The 18,042-nt window shown below is 35.6% G+C and overlaps 1 protein-coding gene across 1 annotated transcript in view; it reads left to right on the top strand.

The window, feature by feature from the left end:
• The window catches only part of LOC134518106 (sodium channel protein type 2 subunit alpha-like), a 79,619-nt gene extending 67,491 nt beyond the window's left edge, over positions 1-12,128 (top strand). Inside the window, exons 21-27 of the mRNA XM_063340353.1 lie at positions 2,627-2,749; positions 3,021-3,302; positions 5,558-5,611; positions 6,418-6,555; positions 9,123-9,227; positions 9,652-9,922; positions 10,271-12,128. Coding sequence (XP_063196423.1) covers positions 2,627-2,749; positions 3,021-3,302; positions 5,558-5,611; positions 6,418-6,555; positions 9,123-9,227; positions 9,652-9,922; positions 10,271-11,454 — 2,157 coding nt within the window. The 3' untranslated portion in view covers positions 11,455-12,128. The remainder of the gene's footprint in view (positions 1-2,626; positions 2,750-3,020; positions 3,303-5,557; positions 5,612-6,417; positions 6,556-9,122; positions 9,228-9,651; positions 9,923-10,270) is intronic.
• Positions 12,129-18,042: the final 5,914 nt, after the last annotated feature.

The raw sequence follows: 18,042 nt of genomic DNA, 5'->3' as shown, positions 1-18,042 counted from the left end.
CCTGATTGTGATGTTCACAGTGTTTCCAGAAACGGATAATTAGCATCAAAACAAGTACAAATGCTGGTTTTGTTCAGCCTTCCATGTGTAAGTTCAAAGGATATAATGAAAAAGAACAAACGTGATTGTATAGTGTTTAACAGCTTGCTTGAACTACCCTTAGAGGAAAGAAATCTGTGTAAGAGTTCCTCATGTGTAAATGCAACAGGAGACAGCCATCTGGAGTAGAAGATTCAGTGAGGACACAAGTCATTGACTCTCACCAGAAACAGCAGGACAATCAGGTTTTGAGCTGTTAATCCAGCTGTTCTGAAGGTTCCAAAAATTCTTGTGGATTCCTAATGTTAAAAGAGGAAATAAATCTCAAGGTACATTGATTTTCCAAAACACAATCAGTTTAACAAATCCAAAGTAAGATGTTTCGGCTTTACATTAACAATGTGCTTTTCTGCAAATGCCCTATTTGGTAGTTACAAGAACAGAAAGCTGAAATGAAGCTCAGGGTGGATTCTGCCTCACATGTATTGTTACAGCTTGTTTTTTACATATCCCCTTCTTTTTGTTACAAGACAACTTTTGAATTTATTGTATTGGAGAAAGTATGTAATGTTATTTTCTAATATTACATCACAGAAATGTTACAGTTAGCACTTCTATATGTGGAAGAAAGTTCAGAGCTGGTATCGGGAGTTGTCCAAACCATGATCATACATAAGGAAGAGGGGGAAATTATTTATTAAAAAAAACCAACAACAACAACAAAAAACCAAAGAAAAAAGAAAAAGTACTTGTATGCACATGCACGCACGTCCACAAATGGTAACAAAAAAATTAAGCTTTAATTGCCATCAGCACCATGTGGTGAGATGAACTATCCTTCCTCTCCTTTTTCCCCTCCAAAAAAGAAAGCAGAAAAAAGCAATGTATTAAATTGTATTTTAGTTTCCTAAGAAAGATAAAATTATGGCATCGTTAAGTAGAGATGTGCTAATCTTGCAGGAAGAGGATTTCTTGCAATGCAAATATGCAGATATAACAACTGCATTATTTAAGAAAATACTGTTATCTGACAGGAATACTTGAAACAGATTTTCTCCATATCTTCTCTAGAATTATAGAAGTAAGGCATAATGATCTTAAGGTCTTGATGGATTCATATGGATTAATGCTTTCTGTGATAAATGTTTGTCTAGCATTTGAATTTAAAGAGGGAACAGTCTTCCAAAACTAAGTATGATAGTTGAGTTTGTATAGGAAATCAGATTGGTGGCATAAACGAAGGTCATTCCACTCAGTGAATGTGTTCTTTTTCTGGATCTTCTCCTAGTTTTCTTTTTCCCTTTTTTCAATGAAATTTTCTTCTCTTGAACTATGTGGTCTAATTATAGTTACTTCAGCAGCTGAATTATCTAAAGTTTTAGATGGATTATTTAATAAATACAGGTATATAGTCATCCACGATAAGGCATTGTAGTGATCACTGACTCATATTGCATATATTGCACAGATATTGGATTCCCTGAGTTAATTTGGTTTTATCTAGTTTGTGTGACTTATAAAAAAAAAAAAGTCTTGATTTTTTTTTTAAATCACCCCTGATTTTATTAAAACTTTGCATGCTATGTTTAAATGACATAAGAAGTTAGCCATTTTCTCCACATTGTCTATGTATTTTATAATGTGCCATTGTTTAACCCATTTCGATACTCTGAGGCAGATAACTCTAAAACACATCTGCCACTTCTTGTTCGTTCTTGGACTTAGAATTTTTAACTTCAGTTATGAACTTCAAATACCAGAACCAGGGCTCTTTGCCAAATGGAGGTTAAACATAGATTTTCATCTGGTACTTGATAAATGTTTGTCTAGCAAACATTTTTAAATACCCAGTATTCTGAAGAGACAACAAGCCATAGCTTGCAACTAAATTATTAACTCTGGCATAACTCTGCTTCCCAGGAAAGTGCTGTCTGCTGTTCCATGCATTTGAGTGCATTGCTTTTAGGTAATTGTATTGACATTGGTATTTCTTTCTGTCTGTCATACAGTTAGGAGTCACTGCTGTCTGACTGAGTATATACCACTTCCAAGATTGTCATCATCTGCAGGCAATACAAATTACTAGTTATTCATGTATCTGCTAATATGTGAATTATTTTAAGTGCAAATTAGCAGAAGCAAATGCTGCTAGCTCACTTTTTGTCATGGCTATAACAATGCATCTGTAGTAGAGCACAGTTTAGTATTGTAACATGTCATGTAGAACAGGTTTAGGTTTTCAGTACATTTCAGGCTTTGGAATTTATTGAGAAGACAAGCTTTTATTGAAATTCATTTTATCCAAATTGTCCTTCATTTTGCACAGGTATGGTGTGCGTTCTTCTAACTAGGACTCTCTCTGTGATGAAAATTCCAGAGATTAAGGTCTCCTGTTGTTTAAATTGTTCTGAAATTTACACGTGGTGTTCTGTTGATTTTTTTTTTTAAATTTTTTTTGTTCTTTTTTATTTGTTCCTGTTAGAAACTTAGGGTCCTTATGAACTTTTTTCCTCTAGGAATTACATTTGTATTGTGAGGCTATTAAAAAAAAAAAAAAAGTTACTTTGTTTTGTTTTGTTTCCTCTAGGTCTCCTTGGTTAGCTTAGTAGCTCATGCCCTTGGTTTGTCAGAACTCAGTGCAATTAAATCCCTACGAACATTAAGAGCTTTGAGACCTCTAAGAGCTTTGTCACGCTTTGAAGGCATGAGGGTAAGAAAAAAGAAATAGCATGTAGAACAAATCCATAAAAATATGCCTAATTATAAAATCCTGGACGATCGCTGAACTGCATGTCTTTTCAAGGCCAACAGTAACATGTTTGATTGCATTACATGTGCTATTCCTTTTCTATTGGCTTTGATTCAATGTATTTTACTATTTTACATTAAATCTTTTGCTGTATTTGGAAAAAAAAGGTAATCTTTTTACTGCTCTATATATTGTTTTTTAAAAGTTTCTTTTTCCTGTGTTTATTTACTAGGTGGTTGTGAATGCTCTTACTGGAGCAATCCCATCCATTATGAATGTACTTCTGGTTTGTCTTACATTCTGGCTAGTTTTCAGCATTATGGGAGTAAATTTGTTTGCTGGCAAGTTCTATCACTGTGTTAACACCACAACTGGTGAGCAATTCACACCAGAGGAAGTCAGTAATGTAACTGTGTGTAAAAACCTTGCGATCACTCCTGGGAAAGTTCGGTGGAAAAATGTGAAAGTAAACTTTGATAATGTTGGAGCTGGTTATCTTTCTCTGCTTCAAGTAGTAAGTGTATAAATTTTGATAAATTAATTTTCCATTATTAAGTTTTGTAGCAGTAACTCTTAGTTCCATAATTTTCAGTGTTATTTTAAAATATATAAATGGATATGAGATTTGATTTTATAATTGTGTTCTATGAAGCTAATTAATATTGCTTATGGTAAAAATCTGATACATTCTATAACCATCTGATACATTCTATAGCTGTCTTGGAATACTTAAAGCACCTAGGATTAATTTTCTTTTATTTGCTTGATCTACTACTGTGGTAGTCCAATAGATACTGGGGCTCATCTGATCTACAAACAAAAAGAGAGCCAACTGTTGATTTAGAAAAAAGTTTTAAATTCACTTTTTCTTTCTGTTTTTATTATTCTTATGAGTCCCACTCCAGTCATTGTCTATTATTGTCAAGTGGGTTTTTTGGAGATAGTTTTTAGCTTGTTTTAAAACTCTAGATGAACACTTGTAGAATTTACTAGTTGGGTTTGCTTGACAACCTGCTTCTGGGAAAATATTTATAGTCATAAGCACTTGGTAATTATTCTCGACTTTAAAAGTCTTTAACTGGTAGTATTTAGTAGTTAGTATTGTGCTAGCAGGCTACCAGCTCATTGCTCCGGGAGGTAACAGCTATTGCTAAATAGCACTAGGCAATTGCATAGATTACCAATGTAGAGGACAGCAGTGCTTTTAGTTTTTGTAACGTCTTGCACAGAATAGTTCAGCTGTGTAATGTTTCCAGTAAACATACCATTCTTACATTGTTTTTACATAATATCATAGTTCACAGGAGTAGGTTTGATGGAAGGTCCACTAGATGGCGAAGGAATTGGCTGGATGGCTGTGTCCAAAGACTTACAGTCAGCAGCTTAATGTCCAAGTGGGAGCCAGTAACAAATGGTGTCTCTCAAGGGTCTGCAATGGGACCAATACTATTTAATAGCTTCATCAATGACATAGTGGGATTGAGTGGACCCTTAGCAGTTTGCAGATGACAGACACCAAGCTGAGCAGTGCAGGTGATATGCTTTAGAGGAATGGGATGCCATCCTGAGGGACCTTGGCAGGCTTGAGGGGTGAGTGGGCCCACATGAACCTCATGAAGTTCAACAAGGCCATGTGCAAGGTCCTGTACCTGGGTGAGGGCAATCCCCAGTATCAGTACAGACTGGAGGATGAATGCATTGAGAGTGGCCCTGCAGAGGAGGACTTGGGGATACTGGGGGACAAAAAATTGGACATGAGCCAGCAATGTGTGCCTGCAGCCTAGAAAACCAATCATATCCTGCACTGCATAACAAGAAGCATGGCCGACAGATCGAGGGAGGTGATTCTCCCCCTCCACTCCACTCTTATGACATCCCACCAGTAAAAGAAAGAAATGGACCTCTTAGTAGAGCAGGTCCAAGGAGGGCTAAGAAAAAGATCAGAGGCCTGGAACATCTCTCATGTGAGGAAAGGCTTAGACAGTTGATGTTGTTCATCCTGGAGAAGAGAAGGCTCCAGGGGGATCTTATTGTGGCTTTTCAATATATAAAGGGGGCTTATAAGAAAGATGGAGAAAAAAAATGTTTACCAAAGTCTGAAGTGACAGGACAAGGTGCAACAATTTTAAACTGAAAGAAGGTAGATTTTTATTAGATGTAAGGAAGAATTATTTTTTTTTTTTAATGGTAAGGTGGTGAGACACTAGAATAGGTTGCCCAGAGAAGCTGTAGATGCGTCATCATTGGAAGCGTGTGATGAAGCGAAAGATGCCCTTATCCATGGCAGAGGGGTTGGACTAGATAATCTCTAAAGGTCCCTTCCAAGCCAAACCATTTTATGATTCTATTATTTTCTTAAGATTTCTTGGGACTACTTACGTTCTGGAGTTTCTTCTAGAACTACTTGCATATTCTGTCTGGAAAATGCCAACCCATGGTGGTTGATTTTGGAGTCATCCTCCAGGTTTTGGTAGTCAGTTAGAGTTGAGAGCCTTGTTATAAATTGCAGTCTTTCTGTTATGCTCAGATATTGGTTGCTACTCATCCCACATAGAGTTTATATGAATTTGCATGAAGGTTAGAGTTTATTCATTGTTTAAGTATTAGGGAGAAGTAAAATTACTTCCTGTGAATACCTCACTTGTACCAAACTTTTAATATTCCTCATTATTTTCGTGGGTGCAAATACATTGCAGAGGACAGTGTTCTATTTAGAATGTTTATAAAATTGGAGCTTTGATAGAAAATATTAACAAACTTTGTTTTTAGGCAACGTTTAAAGGATGGACGGATATCATGTACGCTGCAGTTGATTCTAGAGAAGTGAGTGCAATATAAAATTTACTGAGTGAAAAAAATATGATTGATGTAATGCTTCTTGAATGTCAGTTGAGATAAAGTAAAATGGAAATAATAAAAATGTAAAACCTTGATAAATTTTCTATATAGATCTATACATTATAAAGTAGTTAAGTGCATATAGTTTTAACAGGTAAAAAAATTATAGCAGTAGATCTACATAAAGTATTCCTAGTTTACTAAGTCATCTGTAAATAAAAAAACTAATGAAATCTGTTTTCCTATTAGTTTATGTTACTGAGATCATACAGATTAGGAAAGAAGTTTTTCCTGTGTCTCCAAAAATAACCCCAATAAACAAGTGACAGCACCTGCAATAGCTAATCCAGAGCCTGCAGACTCTGGCGATCTCAAAAAATAAAATGGCTGAACTTTGCCTGTTTTTCTGTTAATGCCAGTATTTGTTTGCACCTCTCCTCTATCCAGCTCCTGATTTGCATAAAGTCCATAAGAACTTAATTGAGTTGACGAGCACACTTCTGTCAAATTTACTAGGAATTATGTGAAACATCAAATGTCATTAGAGAGGAACTGTCAGACAGAAAGGGGAGGAATGGCTGGTCTGTGTGTGCAGTTACAGTCACTTCTATTAAGCAGATTTTCAAGTTCAAAGATAAGGCAAGTCTAGGATATGCTCCAAAATGGCTGTTTTGCCCTGCTTGTCAAGGAGTTGCTGTCCAGCCAGATGCAACATTTGTTTCTGCTCAGTATTCTATAATTTGTCTTAGCTGTTATTTTTGATGTATTGCTGTTTTTTTTATGTTATGTAGACAGACCAACAGCCCAAGTATGAGGACAACCTCTACATGTATCTTTACTTTGTTGCCTTTATCATCTTTGGATCGTTTTTCACCTTAAACTTATTCATTGGTGTCATCATAGATAACTTCAACCAACAAAAAAAGAAGATAAGTATCACATGTTTCATTTTCACAACACCTCGTTGTTACTGAGCATTCAGCAAATGTATGCAAGGTTAAATACGAGTGTCTGAAATTTCTCATAGTAATAGAAAGAAAAAAAAGAAATCAGCTATTCAGATTTCCTTTTATTCTATTCAAAATAATGAAATAATAGTCTTTGCTTTTTAAGGCATTTGAAGTAATTTAAACTTACACCGAGAGTCTGAGTGTTCTCCACATCCCTGTACAGCCCAATGATGTGTTGTACATCAGAAAGTTGTGCATTATTTTTCACTTACCCTTACAGTGCTGTGGCAAAGCTGTGTGAAAATGCAGATGACTTAATTCAAGCAGATGACAGGGAAGAAGAGAATATGCAAAAGTACAAATATCAAAATTGATAAACAAATAATGTATAGTGATATTGTGAAGGCCTTCTCAATTACAAAGAGACTAATACAGACAAGTTAAATACTGGAACTACTGCTCCGTATTGTAAGATTAGAGAGGACTGGGAAACTCATGAGTTAGTAGTGAATTTGCAAGAGAAAGAAAATTGTTGATGTTTGAAAATGTGTGGTTTTTCTTTTAAATTTAAATTGTTTCTGTGATTCAAATGAACACAGGATCATGTCAAGAATGGCAAATTATGATGGCAAATTAAATTCTACTTGCTATTTAAATGCTGTCTAAGGTCTACAGTAGTCTTATTTTTCTGTACACGTTTGGAGCAGAATCATACCGGAATATTGATTTATTTTTTTTTTAAAGTGAGCTAAATAAGAGCAAGGCAGTACATAATTTCTTCATTTTTGATTCTAGATGGTTTGTCAAGTTTGATTCATTGTACTGAAAAAAGATAATGCTAGACTTACTGCAGTGGAAACTTCCAGTAAATCTTTCCACTTGAGATTGGAACATGCAGTTTCATACGTTGCTGCTTCAGATCTTTTGAGTCTCTTGTCTGCAGACCCACATAATAGAAAGGATGAGTTTGTGGTTCCAAACCTGACAATATCTTCAGTTTCATATAGCAAATAAACAAACATTAGTCACCTGTGTTTTGAAATTATAGATGCACCCATGCTCATAGAAATGTGCAGATCACACAGTGCGCGGCTACCCAGCAGTATTTTTCTTGACTTTGTTCTGCCTTCACATTACTGAGATCTCTCCATTTTGGGCAATGTTGTTGGGATATGAGTGGGAAAGACCTCATGCCATAATATACTGTCCCTGTGTAGTTAAACTATGCATTTCTTTCATCCTTGTGTGCATCCTACTTGCAATACATTAGTTCCCATGGTAAAAACAAATGTTCCACTGTCAAATTGCTAACCATTACGGTCCTCAAAGGCATATGAGGTGTATCTCATCTTGAGGCCACTATTATCCCTATGGACAGCACACTGAGACAAATATGACTTGTTCGCTCTTGATAGCCATTACATCAATGAGGCAGCAGAATAAATCCCCAGTTCAGTGACAGTTTCTTTATAGCTTCCTTTTTTATTTCCCACTGGGTAAAATCAGCAAATTCATTTCTTGTTTTTCTTCTAAAACCATTGTTCTCTAAGAATGGAATTTTACTTGAATATTTGGCTTATGAGGACAGCATGCTAAACAAGGTCTCTTTTGAATTCTAAATCTTCATGTCTAAATGTAGCAACAGCTGAGAGACTCAAACACATCTTCATGTGAATCTGTATTCATCACTACTTTCTCATTAACATTGACACTGCATTTGACATCGTCAGTGTGATAATGTCACAGAATCACCTATGACTCTGAAATTCATTTCCAAATGCTGCTGCTTTGGCATCATGCATACCTGGGATGTGCTTACAAACAACTGCATGAAAGAAAGAAGAAGTTACTTGTCAACATTGTATTTCTGACAAGTGTTTCTGTATATGTATTATAGATATCAGTTTAGATACCCTTTTACTCAGACAACTATCCTTTTATTCAGGCAAGAAACCCCTGGGGTAAGCCCATGCTTTTGATTATCTCTGCACGGTGTAGGGGGATGATCAAGCCACACGTACACTGTGGAAGTATTGCTGTGGCAAAAAACCATCTGAACCGAGATACCTGTACTCACATGATAAAACATGCATCCTGAAAAGTAACATCAGTAACTTCTTTTTCCTCATATGGCTCCCCTGTAGGCGTATCAGCTCTCAGTGAATCTTTCTACACTTGAAGCTTTTTTATTTCTGGTTGATTGATTCGCAGTGTGGAGTTTATGATGTTAGATTTATAAGTATCTATGGAATATATATTTTGTAAGTGTTTTTTACGTATTTAATTGTATTAATCAGGTATGTATTTTTTTTTAAATAACAAATAGATAAAAGTTCTGGGGTTTTTCTCCATTCCTTAATTTGTTTTATTTTTCCATCAAGACTTGTCAGAGATTTTAACAATCTTTGAAATAATTACTATATTTTTGTTTTAGTAACAATGTATAAGAATGAATACATAGTTCATAAAAACCATGTCCTGCAATACTGTGAATTAATGGATTTAAAGGCTTGGTTGTAATCCGTTCTATTTTTATTATTTTTTACCTCGGAGGTCAAGACATTTTCATGACAGAAGAACAAAAGAAATACTACAATGCAATGAAAAAGCTGGGATCCAAGAAACCACAAAAACCTATACCTAGACCAGCGGTAAGAAAGCGTGCTATTCTTTCATCATCTACATTTGGGAAGAAATTGCAACAGTTACATTAACTGTCAAAAAATTTCTCCCTTAGCTCTAAAATAGTTGAGGCCTAATTCAAGTTAGCCCTTCATTCGGAATGGAAACGTCTACATATTTCTGCTCTGCAGGAAAAATCTCTCCCATTTGTTATGCCTGAGGAAGCAGTGAATCAAAGAATCTGAAGAAATAGAAGCCTATTGGGTTTTGAGGGGAAAACTTACAGCTGGCAAATAAAGAAGTTACTGGACAGTGCTTTTCTTAGATTTTTCAGCCTTTTGCTTGGTTGCATATTTGGCGGGGGCGGGGGGGGGAAGAAGGAAATGGGAGGGAGGAAAAGGGGATGTTCATTACATACAAGATACTATCACCTTTTCTTTTTTCTCCCCTCAGAACAAATTGCAAGGTCTGGTGTTTGATATTGTAACAAAGCAAGCATTTGACATCACCATTATGGTTCTCATCTGTCTTAACATGGTTACCATGATGATAGAAACAGATGACCAGAGTGAACTGATGCAAAATATTTTATACTGGATTAACTTGGTCTTTGTTGTCCTTTTCACTGGAGAATGTGTCTTAAAAATGTTCTCGCTCCGTTATTATTACTTCACCATTGGCTGGAATATTTTTGATTTTGTGGTTGTTATTCTTTCAATAGTAGGTAAGAAATTCTTATATTCAATATGGAATATAGTAAGACGTATTAAATGCTTTATCTCTGTCAGGTTTTGCAGGTTAGAGGAAATACTTAATTTCTCCTGTTTACATATGAAATGAAAAGCATACTTTGTAGAGTAGTAACTTTCTTAATAATTCTGTGTCAATTTTAATACTCCTTTTCTCAACAGTCTTAGGAAAAAAAAAAAGCTAAAATTACCTTTATCAGATAAAATTTAACTCCAGTTATACTTTCCACTAATTGCACAGTAAAGTTGTTCTTTATTCATATTTTGTTCTGCAAAATGTAATCTGTGATAAAATGTTACCATTTTATTTTTATCTTTCACAGGTATGTTTCTCGCTGAGGTGATTGAAAAGTACTTTGTGTCCCCCACACTATTCAGAGTTGTACGACTTGCCAGAATTGGTCGAATCCTGCGTCTCATTAAAGGCGCTAAGGGAATCCGCACTCTGCTTTTTGCTTTGATGATGTCTCTTCCTGCTTTGTTCAACATTGGTCTGCTGCTGTTCCTGGTCATGTTTATCTATGCGATATTTGGCATGTCCAACTTTGCCTATGTTAAGAAGGAAGCTGGGATTGATGACATGTTCAACTTTGAAACGTTTGGCAACAGCATGATCTGCCTCTTTCAAATTACCACATCTGCTGGCTGGGATGGTTTGCTCGCCCCAATTCTGAACAGTGGGGAGCCAGACTGTGACCCCCATAAAGATCATCCAGGGAGCTCTGTGAAAGGCGACTGCGGCAACCCTTCTGTTGGGATCTTCTTCTTTGTCAGCTACATTATCATCTCATTTCTGGTAGTGGTGAACATGTACATTGCTGTGATTTTGGAGAACTTCAGTGTTGCTACTGAAGAAAGCGCTGAACCCTTGAGTGAGGATGACTTTGAGATGTTCTATGAAGTTTGGGAAAAATATGATCCTGATGCAACACAATTCATAGAATATAGCAAATTGTCTGATTTTGCAGCTTCTCTGGATCCTCCTCTTAATATACCAAAACCAAACACTGTTCAGCTTATTGCAATGGATTTGCCCATGGTAAGCGGCGACAGAATTCACTGCCTTGACATCTTGTTTGCTTTCACAAAGCGTGTTTTGGGGGAAAGTGATGAGATGGATGCCCTCAGAATACAGATGGAAGATCGGTTTATGGCAGCCAATCCTTCTAAAGTCTCCTATGAACCAATTACAACCACATTAAAACGAAAACAGGAGGAAGTGTCCGCTACTATAATTCAGCGTGCTTACAGACGTTATCTTTTAAGACAGTCAGTAAAGAAACTTTCATTTATGTATCGCAAAGATGGGGTTGATCTGCTTATTGAAAAAGACATGATTATTGGTAAGCTAAGTGAGAACTCACCTCCAGAAAAAGTGGATATGTCTGCATCTGCCGCATCTCCGCCTTCTTATGACAGTGTAACAAAACCAGAAAAAGAAAAATATAAGGATGACAAATCAGAAAAAGAAGACAAGGGGAAAGACAGAAAAGGAAATAAAAAGTAAAAGACATAAAGAGCTTTTCCATGATGAATGTTCACAAGCCTGAGAAGATGTCATTTTTATCAATAGCACTCTTATTGGAGGATTATGCCAAAATTACAAGTTTTTACATATTTACCCACTGCTACAGCCAGTGCCTGTACCAAGACAATGACCCTTCACTAGCAAACTCTCAGTCTGTAACAGGTAAACAACCTTGCCGGAAGAATAGCTTTTATTATCAGCTGGCACTAATGGAAGGGAGATACAAAGTTTCTACTTGGACTGTAGGAACCCTTAATGGAGTGCAAAATTACCAGTCCTAATAAGTCTGTATTTTTGTGGAATAAGTGTATCCACTGTGTACATTTCATCTCCTGTGTATATTCTATGTGTGTCAATTTCTTTCATGATCTCATTTGCTTTAATTCACATACTGCTACTTACAATTCTGCTGTGCTGAGGAAATAACTGAATACTCTTGCAGAGAAACAAAAATGTCAGGAATATGTAATTATGGCACCATAACGTGAACATAGTTCTCTTCAAGCCACTTCTAAAAGCAGAAAACCAAGATTCCAGATTATTGAACCTCAGGATCTAGATCAAATGATAAAAATGATCAAATGATAAATGATCAAATGATAAAAAAGAGCAGAGCGTAGAAAGAGAATTTATCAGAAAACAAAACAAGGGAATCTTTTTCACAGAAAAGAGGTTAGTAGTTTAGTCTCTTGGTTTTAATAAACTTATATTTAATACTTTTTAGTAATTCTTAATTTATTATAAAGTTAATTTCAGGTACAGTGATTTAAATAAATGATGCTACACACGCAACTCCTGTTTGAAAAACATAGTACTTTCAGTGTCCAAAATATCTCATAATTCCTGAGAGATTTAAACAGTTCTTTTCATGGAAAAGCTATGAATGTCAAATTGTGCCTACAGGGAATTACTGAAATAAAAAAGTGGTAGCCTTTTTCCAGCTGTAGACCCTGTAATTTCATGAGTAGCTTCCATACTTCATTCCAAATTCTGTTTACACACTTCTTATTTACATGAATATATCCCACTTAAGACAATCATCGAAGCTACGCATATAAACTGATAGCAGAGTACCTTCTGGGACAAACACTACCTTAATGTATACCTCAGGCTTAAATTTCTGTACTTTGGAAGGATGGGTCATGTCAGAGACACAAAATACGTACATCAGAGGTGGTTTTGACCACCCATGGCACTTCAGTCAGGTTTCCACTGTATGAAATGCAATCTTCCATAGAAAGCTCCGATGACCAGAAGGATGTACTTAAATCAGCTTTGTCCTGCATTGTAATTCAGATGACTTATTTTTATCAAGACTGACACTATATACGTAAGTTAAATATCCTGTGTTATTTAATCAATTGTTTTACACAGTGGCGTCTGTTTGAACAAACAGACAATGACTTAAGTACTGTATTTATTGCGTCAAATATGTACCCTAGTAAGTGTAGCTTATAACATTTCAATAGAAAATATGATATATTCTGTAATACTCCAAATAATTTGGAAGCTTTAACTAATGCATGCTTGCTGCTATTATCCCACAGCTATTAAAGTCTAAGATGGGAAGACATGTGAGTGGTAAAAAGAAAAAAACTGTTCGATGAGACCATCATTCCTCATACCAGTAAGCAATAGTTTGCTGCTATTACAGATTTTATTTTGTTTGAGTTTTGTATTCAGCAAATATGCAGTAAATAACCAGAACACATGGGATAATATATTTGCTTAAAATGTGGGTCTAGAAAAAAACTTTTATAATATCTATTAATCTATTCCTGTTATTTTAAAATTATTTTATTTTATTTTATAACATTTTATACTTATTATAAAAAAAACTACATGTTGTTAGTAATTCTTATTACTGTCTATCTGTGACGCTTCACTATTGGGAAATCTAAGATACAATGTGAATTGGTAGTCAAAGTTTCTGCTAATTATATTAGACATATTTTAATATGGAATAATTTTAAAAGAAATGGACAGTACAGTTCCTTTTCTGATCAGTAGGTAGGTCCTTGTATGTGAAACAAGGTAGAAGGGTTTCTTTTGAAATTATAATCCTGTCTGACAATTTTCAGGTTATTCTTAGTCATAGAAACGTTGCTTTTCCCAGTTGTTAGTCACACACTGCTTTTCTTGTTGATTCATACTGCAGTAGAAGCACTTTAAATATAATTTGTTATTCATAATCTTTCTTCATGAGAATGAATAGTGAATTTGTGCAATGGACAGTGGAATACCTTGCATTTCTTACAAAAGAACTAAAGTATGGATGGGCTCCTGCTTTTATAGAAAATATTGGCTCATAGTGTACTGATGAACTGCATGCAGGAAGTTGTTTTACCAAAAATAACTACATTGCTAACAACCCAAAAGAATAAAGATAACCTTTTTATGTACTTGTTTTAGTCTTTGTGTTTTTATTGTATTAAGTTTGTACAGATTAGCAAGTAGTTGTTGGTAAAATTAAGGGGGAACACTCTTGCAATGAGGCAATGTGTTTTAGACATCTAGATCACATGTTGCTTTATGACTTTGATCAATATCAACTTGTCACCGTCTAGTTGAAATGGAATGCTTATGTTGTCCTGACCAGAGAGGTTTTTCTAGAATTCAGAAAAGAATCCCATTCCAACTATGTGATTTTTTTGTTAGAATTTTATGATTTGCCCAGGAAGAGCTCCAGCGGTGTCCAATGGAGGATGCCTCCACCACCATCTTGCTGAGCAGTGGATCCATCAGACATTGCTCACCCTGGGATGGGTGGTCTGGGATCTGTCACTGAAACAGCCCCACAGGGGGATAACAGAGTCACTTCAGTCCCATTCCTCCTCTAAAGACTCATGCTTGCCAAGAGAAGGGAAAAGGACCTGTTAGAGGTGTTAATGGCCACCCCGCAGCTGTCTTCAGGAACCAGTGCCTTTACAGAGTCCCACAGGCATGGTCCCTGGCAAGACATTACTACATACAGGTAACAGGATGTGGGAGAGGGTGTGGACAGGTGGACCTGTGCATGGAGTAATTAATGCATTTTATTCTGTTCTCATTTCTATTGTGAAGGGTACCTGCTGTATACTTGAGACAATATAGCTAAGAGGAAAAAACCCTCAAGTGCTTTGAAGGACAATGTGTATGTTTTTAGTAACTGTATCTAATTTGAATTAAAACTATTTTTTTTTAATACAGAATAGTTATTGTTTTAATATCTTAATTGCTAGCAATAGTTATACAAAGCAATATTGTAAATGCTTAAAAAATTCTTGGTAACTCTGTTGCATTGCTGTTTAAAGAACAAAATTGTTTCAAGTCAGTGCTGGGTAGGTACATAGTTAACGTAAAAATTCTATGTGGACTAAGCATGAAACGTGTAAGTAAGAGTTTTTCTACAAATTTGGTAGTGTGCAGAAGTATATGAGGTCATTTATGAGATCATTTTACCCTATAAAATTTCTAGCATCGTTAAAGTTATGTTTATTGAAACCATAATCAAACTGAAGTCACTGTACATTTTTGTTGACTCAAATTCTAAACCTTTTGGTCCTTTGCAAAAAGAGGAAATGTTTGCAAAGAAAAATATTTGCAGATTTCAAATGTATATAATTGAATAGACATGTATCCTTTTATATTTCTTTGAAATTATTCCGATATACGTGGAAGTTATTTGCATTTATGGAAGACACAGTTGACTTTCAGTCTTCCTCCTTAACATGCAGGTATAAAATATATTTAGGTATTAATGTTGATATAATACAGATGTTTCAGTGTAATGGGTCAGTTATGTATCAGTATGCAAAACACTAAGTAAAATTCGCAGAACAGGAGGACACTGCACTCTGTTACTGTCCTGATTCACAGAGAACGAAAAATTAATGAGAAAGGCTCCCTTAAAATTTTCTCAGAAAAGAGCTTTTTTTACTCTCTCTTACCCACCCAGGAAGGTAAGTATATTTTATTTTATTTAATCTAGCGATTTTTGGAGAGTGAAGGTGCCATAAACCCTCCCCCCCAAAACCAAAACAAAGCCACCACCACCCCTACCCCCCCCAAAACTATATTAGGAAATAGAAGGGGGAAAATTCTGGGGTTTTTCTGTTTGTTTTTTGTTTGTTTGTTTTTGTTGTTGTTTGTGGGGTTTTTTGTTTGTTTTTTTTTTTTTTAATCTTGGCCTTACTCAACTCCATAATAAAAATGTAAAAATAGAAAAGGGAAAGATGGCAGGGGGAAGAGACAGGATATGGCAGGTTTTTTGTTTTTTTTTGGTTTTTTGTAAAGAGGCCAGAAATACAGTCTGGGGGTTGTTTGTATTATTCTTAAGCAGAAATGTGTGTTGCTGAGTACCATATATACATCAGATTAGTAGAAGAACGTCTCTGCTCTAGCTATTAGTACAGCATAGGATTTCTAATAAATAGTTAAGCCTGACTGCATCCAGCAGAGGGCACAAACACCTGCCAGATGATCATGGTGCTCTGCCTGGTGTCTTCAGCCACAGAAAGAATCAAGAAATACACAGAAATACAACTTGCAGTCACAGGCCCAGGGAATAATTTACCGCTTTTCAGAGAATGTATAGATTTTTGTTTTGTTGTAGTGAACTAATGAAGCTACAACATTACAGTTCAACTTGTTGTGTAAAGATAGCTTTGTTGGTAATATTTTTTGACTGGACCAGCAGTTTTTGTGACTGGACCAGCTGACGCCACATTGGTTAAGAACTGCCACACTTATCTGAGCTTACTAAAATATAGCTGAAGGGTGTTGATGCTCTGATCCATGGATAGCTTTAGCTTTACTTTTGTTAATAGGCATTATTCATTTAATTCTTGGTGCATGTATGAATCAGCCACAGCCTTCTAAAAGAATCGCGTATGAAAGTCTGTCTCATTTTCATAAATAGTCATAAATAACATGAAGTATTATTAAAAATGCAATGTTTTTTTTGTATGTAGAAAGTTCTTATGATACTCATTCTATAGTACATATTCAGAAAGGCTTACTTAGCTTCATAATGCATTAGGAGAATACTCTGAAATATCTGCAGTGTAGGAATATTTAATGGCTCACAAACCTCTGCATTAGCAGCATTGTTTTCAGTGGGGGATGGTACCGATCTCTTTCATTCTCTGAGCACAGCTAGGTTTTGTCAATGTGATACAGCATGCAGTCTCTGTTACTTAGCATATTTTATTTTTCCTTGCTGATCAGTGGGAACTGTTGAAAAGTGAAACAGATATATCCTAGCGCTTGCCTTAAAAAAAAATACATAAAAAAAAATACTGCAGTGTAACCCAAGCAAAGTAAACTGCGGCACATTCTTATCCCTCTGGAGAGGGAAAATTGCATGCTGAAGCACACATGATCTCTACTGCAAGAAAAGCGTTTGATGAAAATAAGGAATGACACTTCATAAACAATTTATAACAATCAAAACCAGCAATGCCAGACGTGCTCTGTGCTTGCATTTTCTATTGTCTTGAGAGCATGTTACTTTCTCTTTAACAGCAATCTTGATAATAATCTTTTAGAATCTGACAAGTGATTCAAGAACACCACAACATATTTTTCAGAAAATGTATATCTGAAACAGAATGCAGTAAGCCATTTCCATTTTTAAAGTAGTAACTATCTGTGACATTCAAAAATGGTCAGAGAATTACATGCTGTATTTGCAGGATTGCTTTATAAAACTGTCGTGCTTGCAGATACCATAGCAACCCCTGTCATGTGGTACTTTTTAATTGCCAAAATATACAGTAGCTTTATGCCCGTATTCTGCAGCAATACTTGCATTAATATCTGTATATAATGTTTAGTAAATACTGCATCTGTGTCCACCAAATAAAGCAGTGATGATGATGTTCATGGTCTCAGGCAGGCAAAAAGTGAAAATACTCTCTCCAATAATAGGCATTGTGAATCCCTGTAACCTTTCTCTTGTCTTAACTTCTTGATGGCTCTCAAATGTGATATATAAAAGTTCATGCAGCATTGCTGCAAGTACGGGCATATTTGTTTATATAGATGGAAATCAGCTGCTCATGCTCTGACTGTATAAGATTGGAAATTGGATGTGATTTATGTGGTGATGAATAGGTGGGCAGATAAATGCTGATAGCCTCTATCTGGAGCTGAATCCAAGAAACAATACTATTTTTGGAGTAATGGTCGAGAGCACTGGGAACTCAGAAGCTTTACGGCTCTTGCTGTTTCATTTATTTGAAAAGCATTTACTTGAAATTTCATTTATCTACCATATTGCAACAATCTCCTAGAATTTTGTTACTGTTGTATTAAAATTAAAAGAACAAGGAAGTGAGAATGTTTGTGTTGAAAGGATAGTAGCCAATGGCAGACATGGAGAAAACATAGTAAAATGTTTACATGATTTTTCTACTTGTATTTTAGGGTTAAAACTTTTATTTCACAATTAAATTCTACCCCATGCAAGGAGAGCTTCAAACATGGAAAATTTCAAAAGGTACATAGAAGAACTGATGACAGGAAAGGAGATTACAGTGCAGATATTACTGAGAAGTTATTAATATGAAATCTTTTGCAGAAGTT

The sequence above is a fragment of the Chroicocephalus ridibundus genome, chromosome 7, assembly GCF_963924245.1.
Source record: "Chroicocephalus ridibundus chromosome 7, bChrRid1.1, whole genome shotgun sequence".
Lineage (NCBI taxonomy): Eukaryota > Metazoa > Chordata > Aves > Charadriiformes > Laridae > Chroicocephalus > Chroicocephalus ridibundus.
This window is presented reverse-complemented; position numbering and strand designations above follow the sequence as displayed.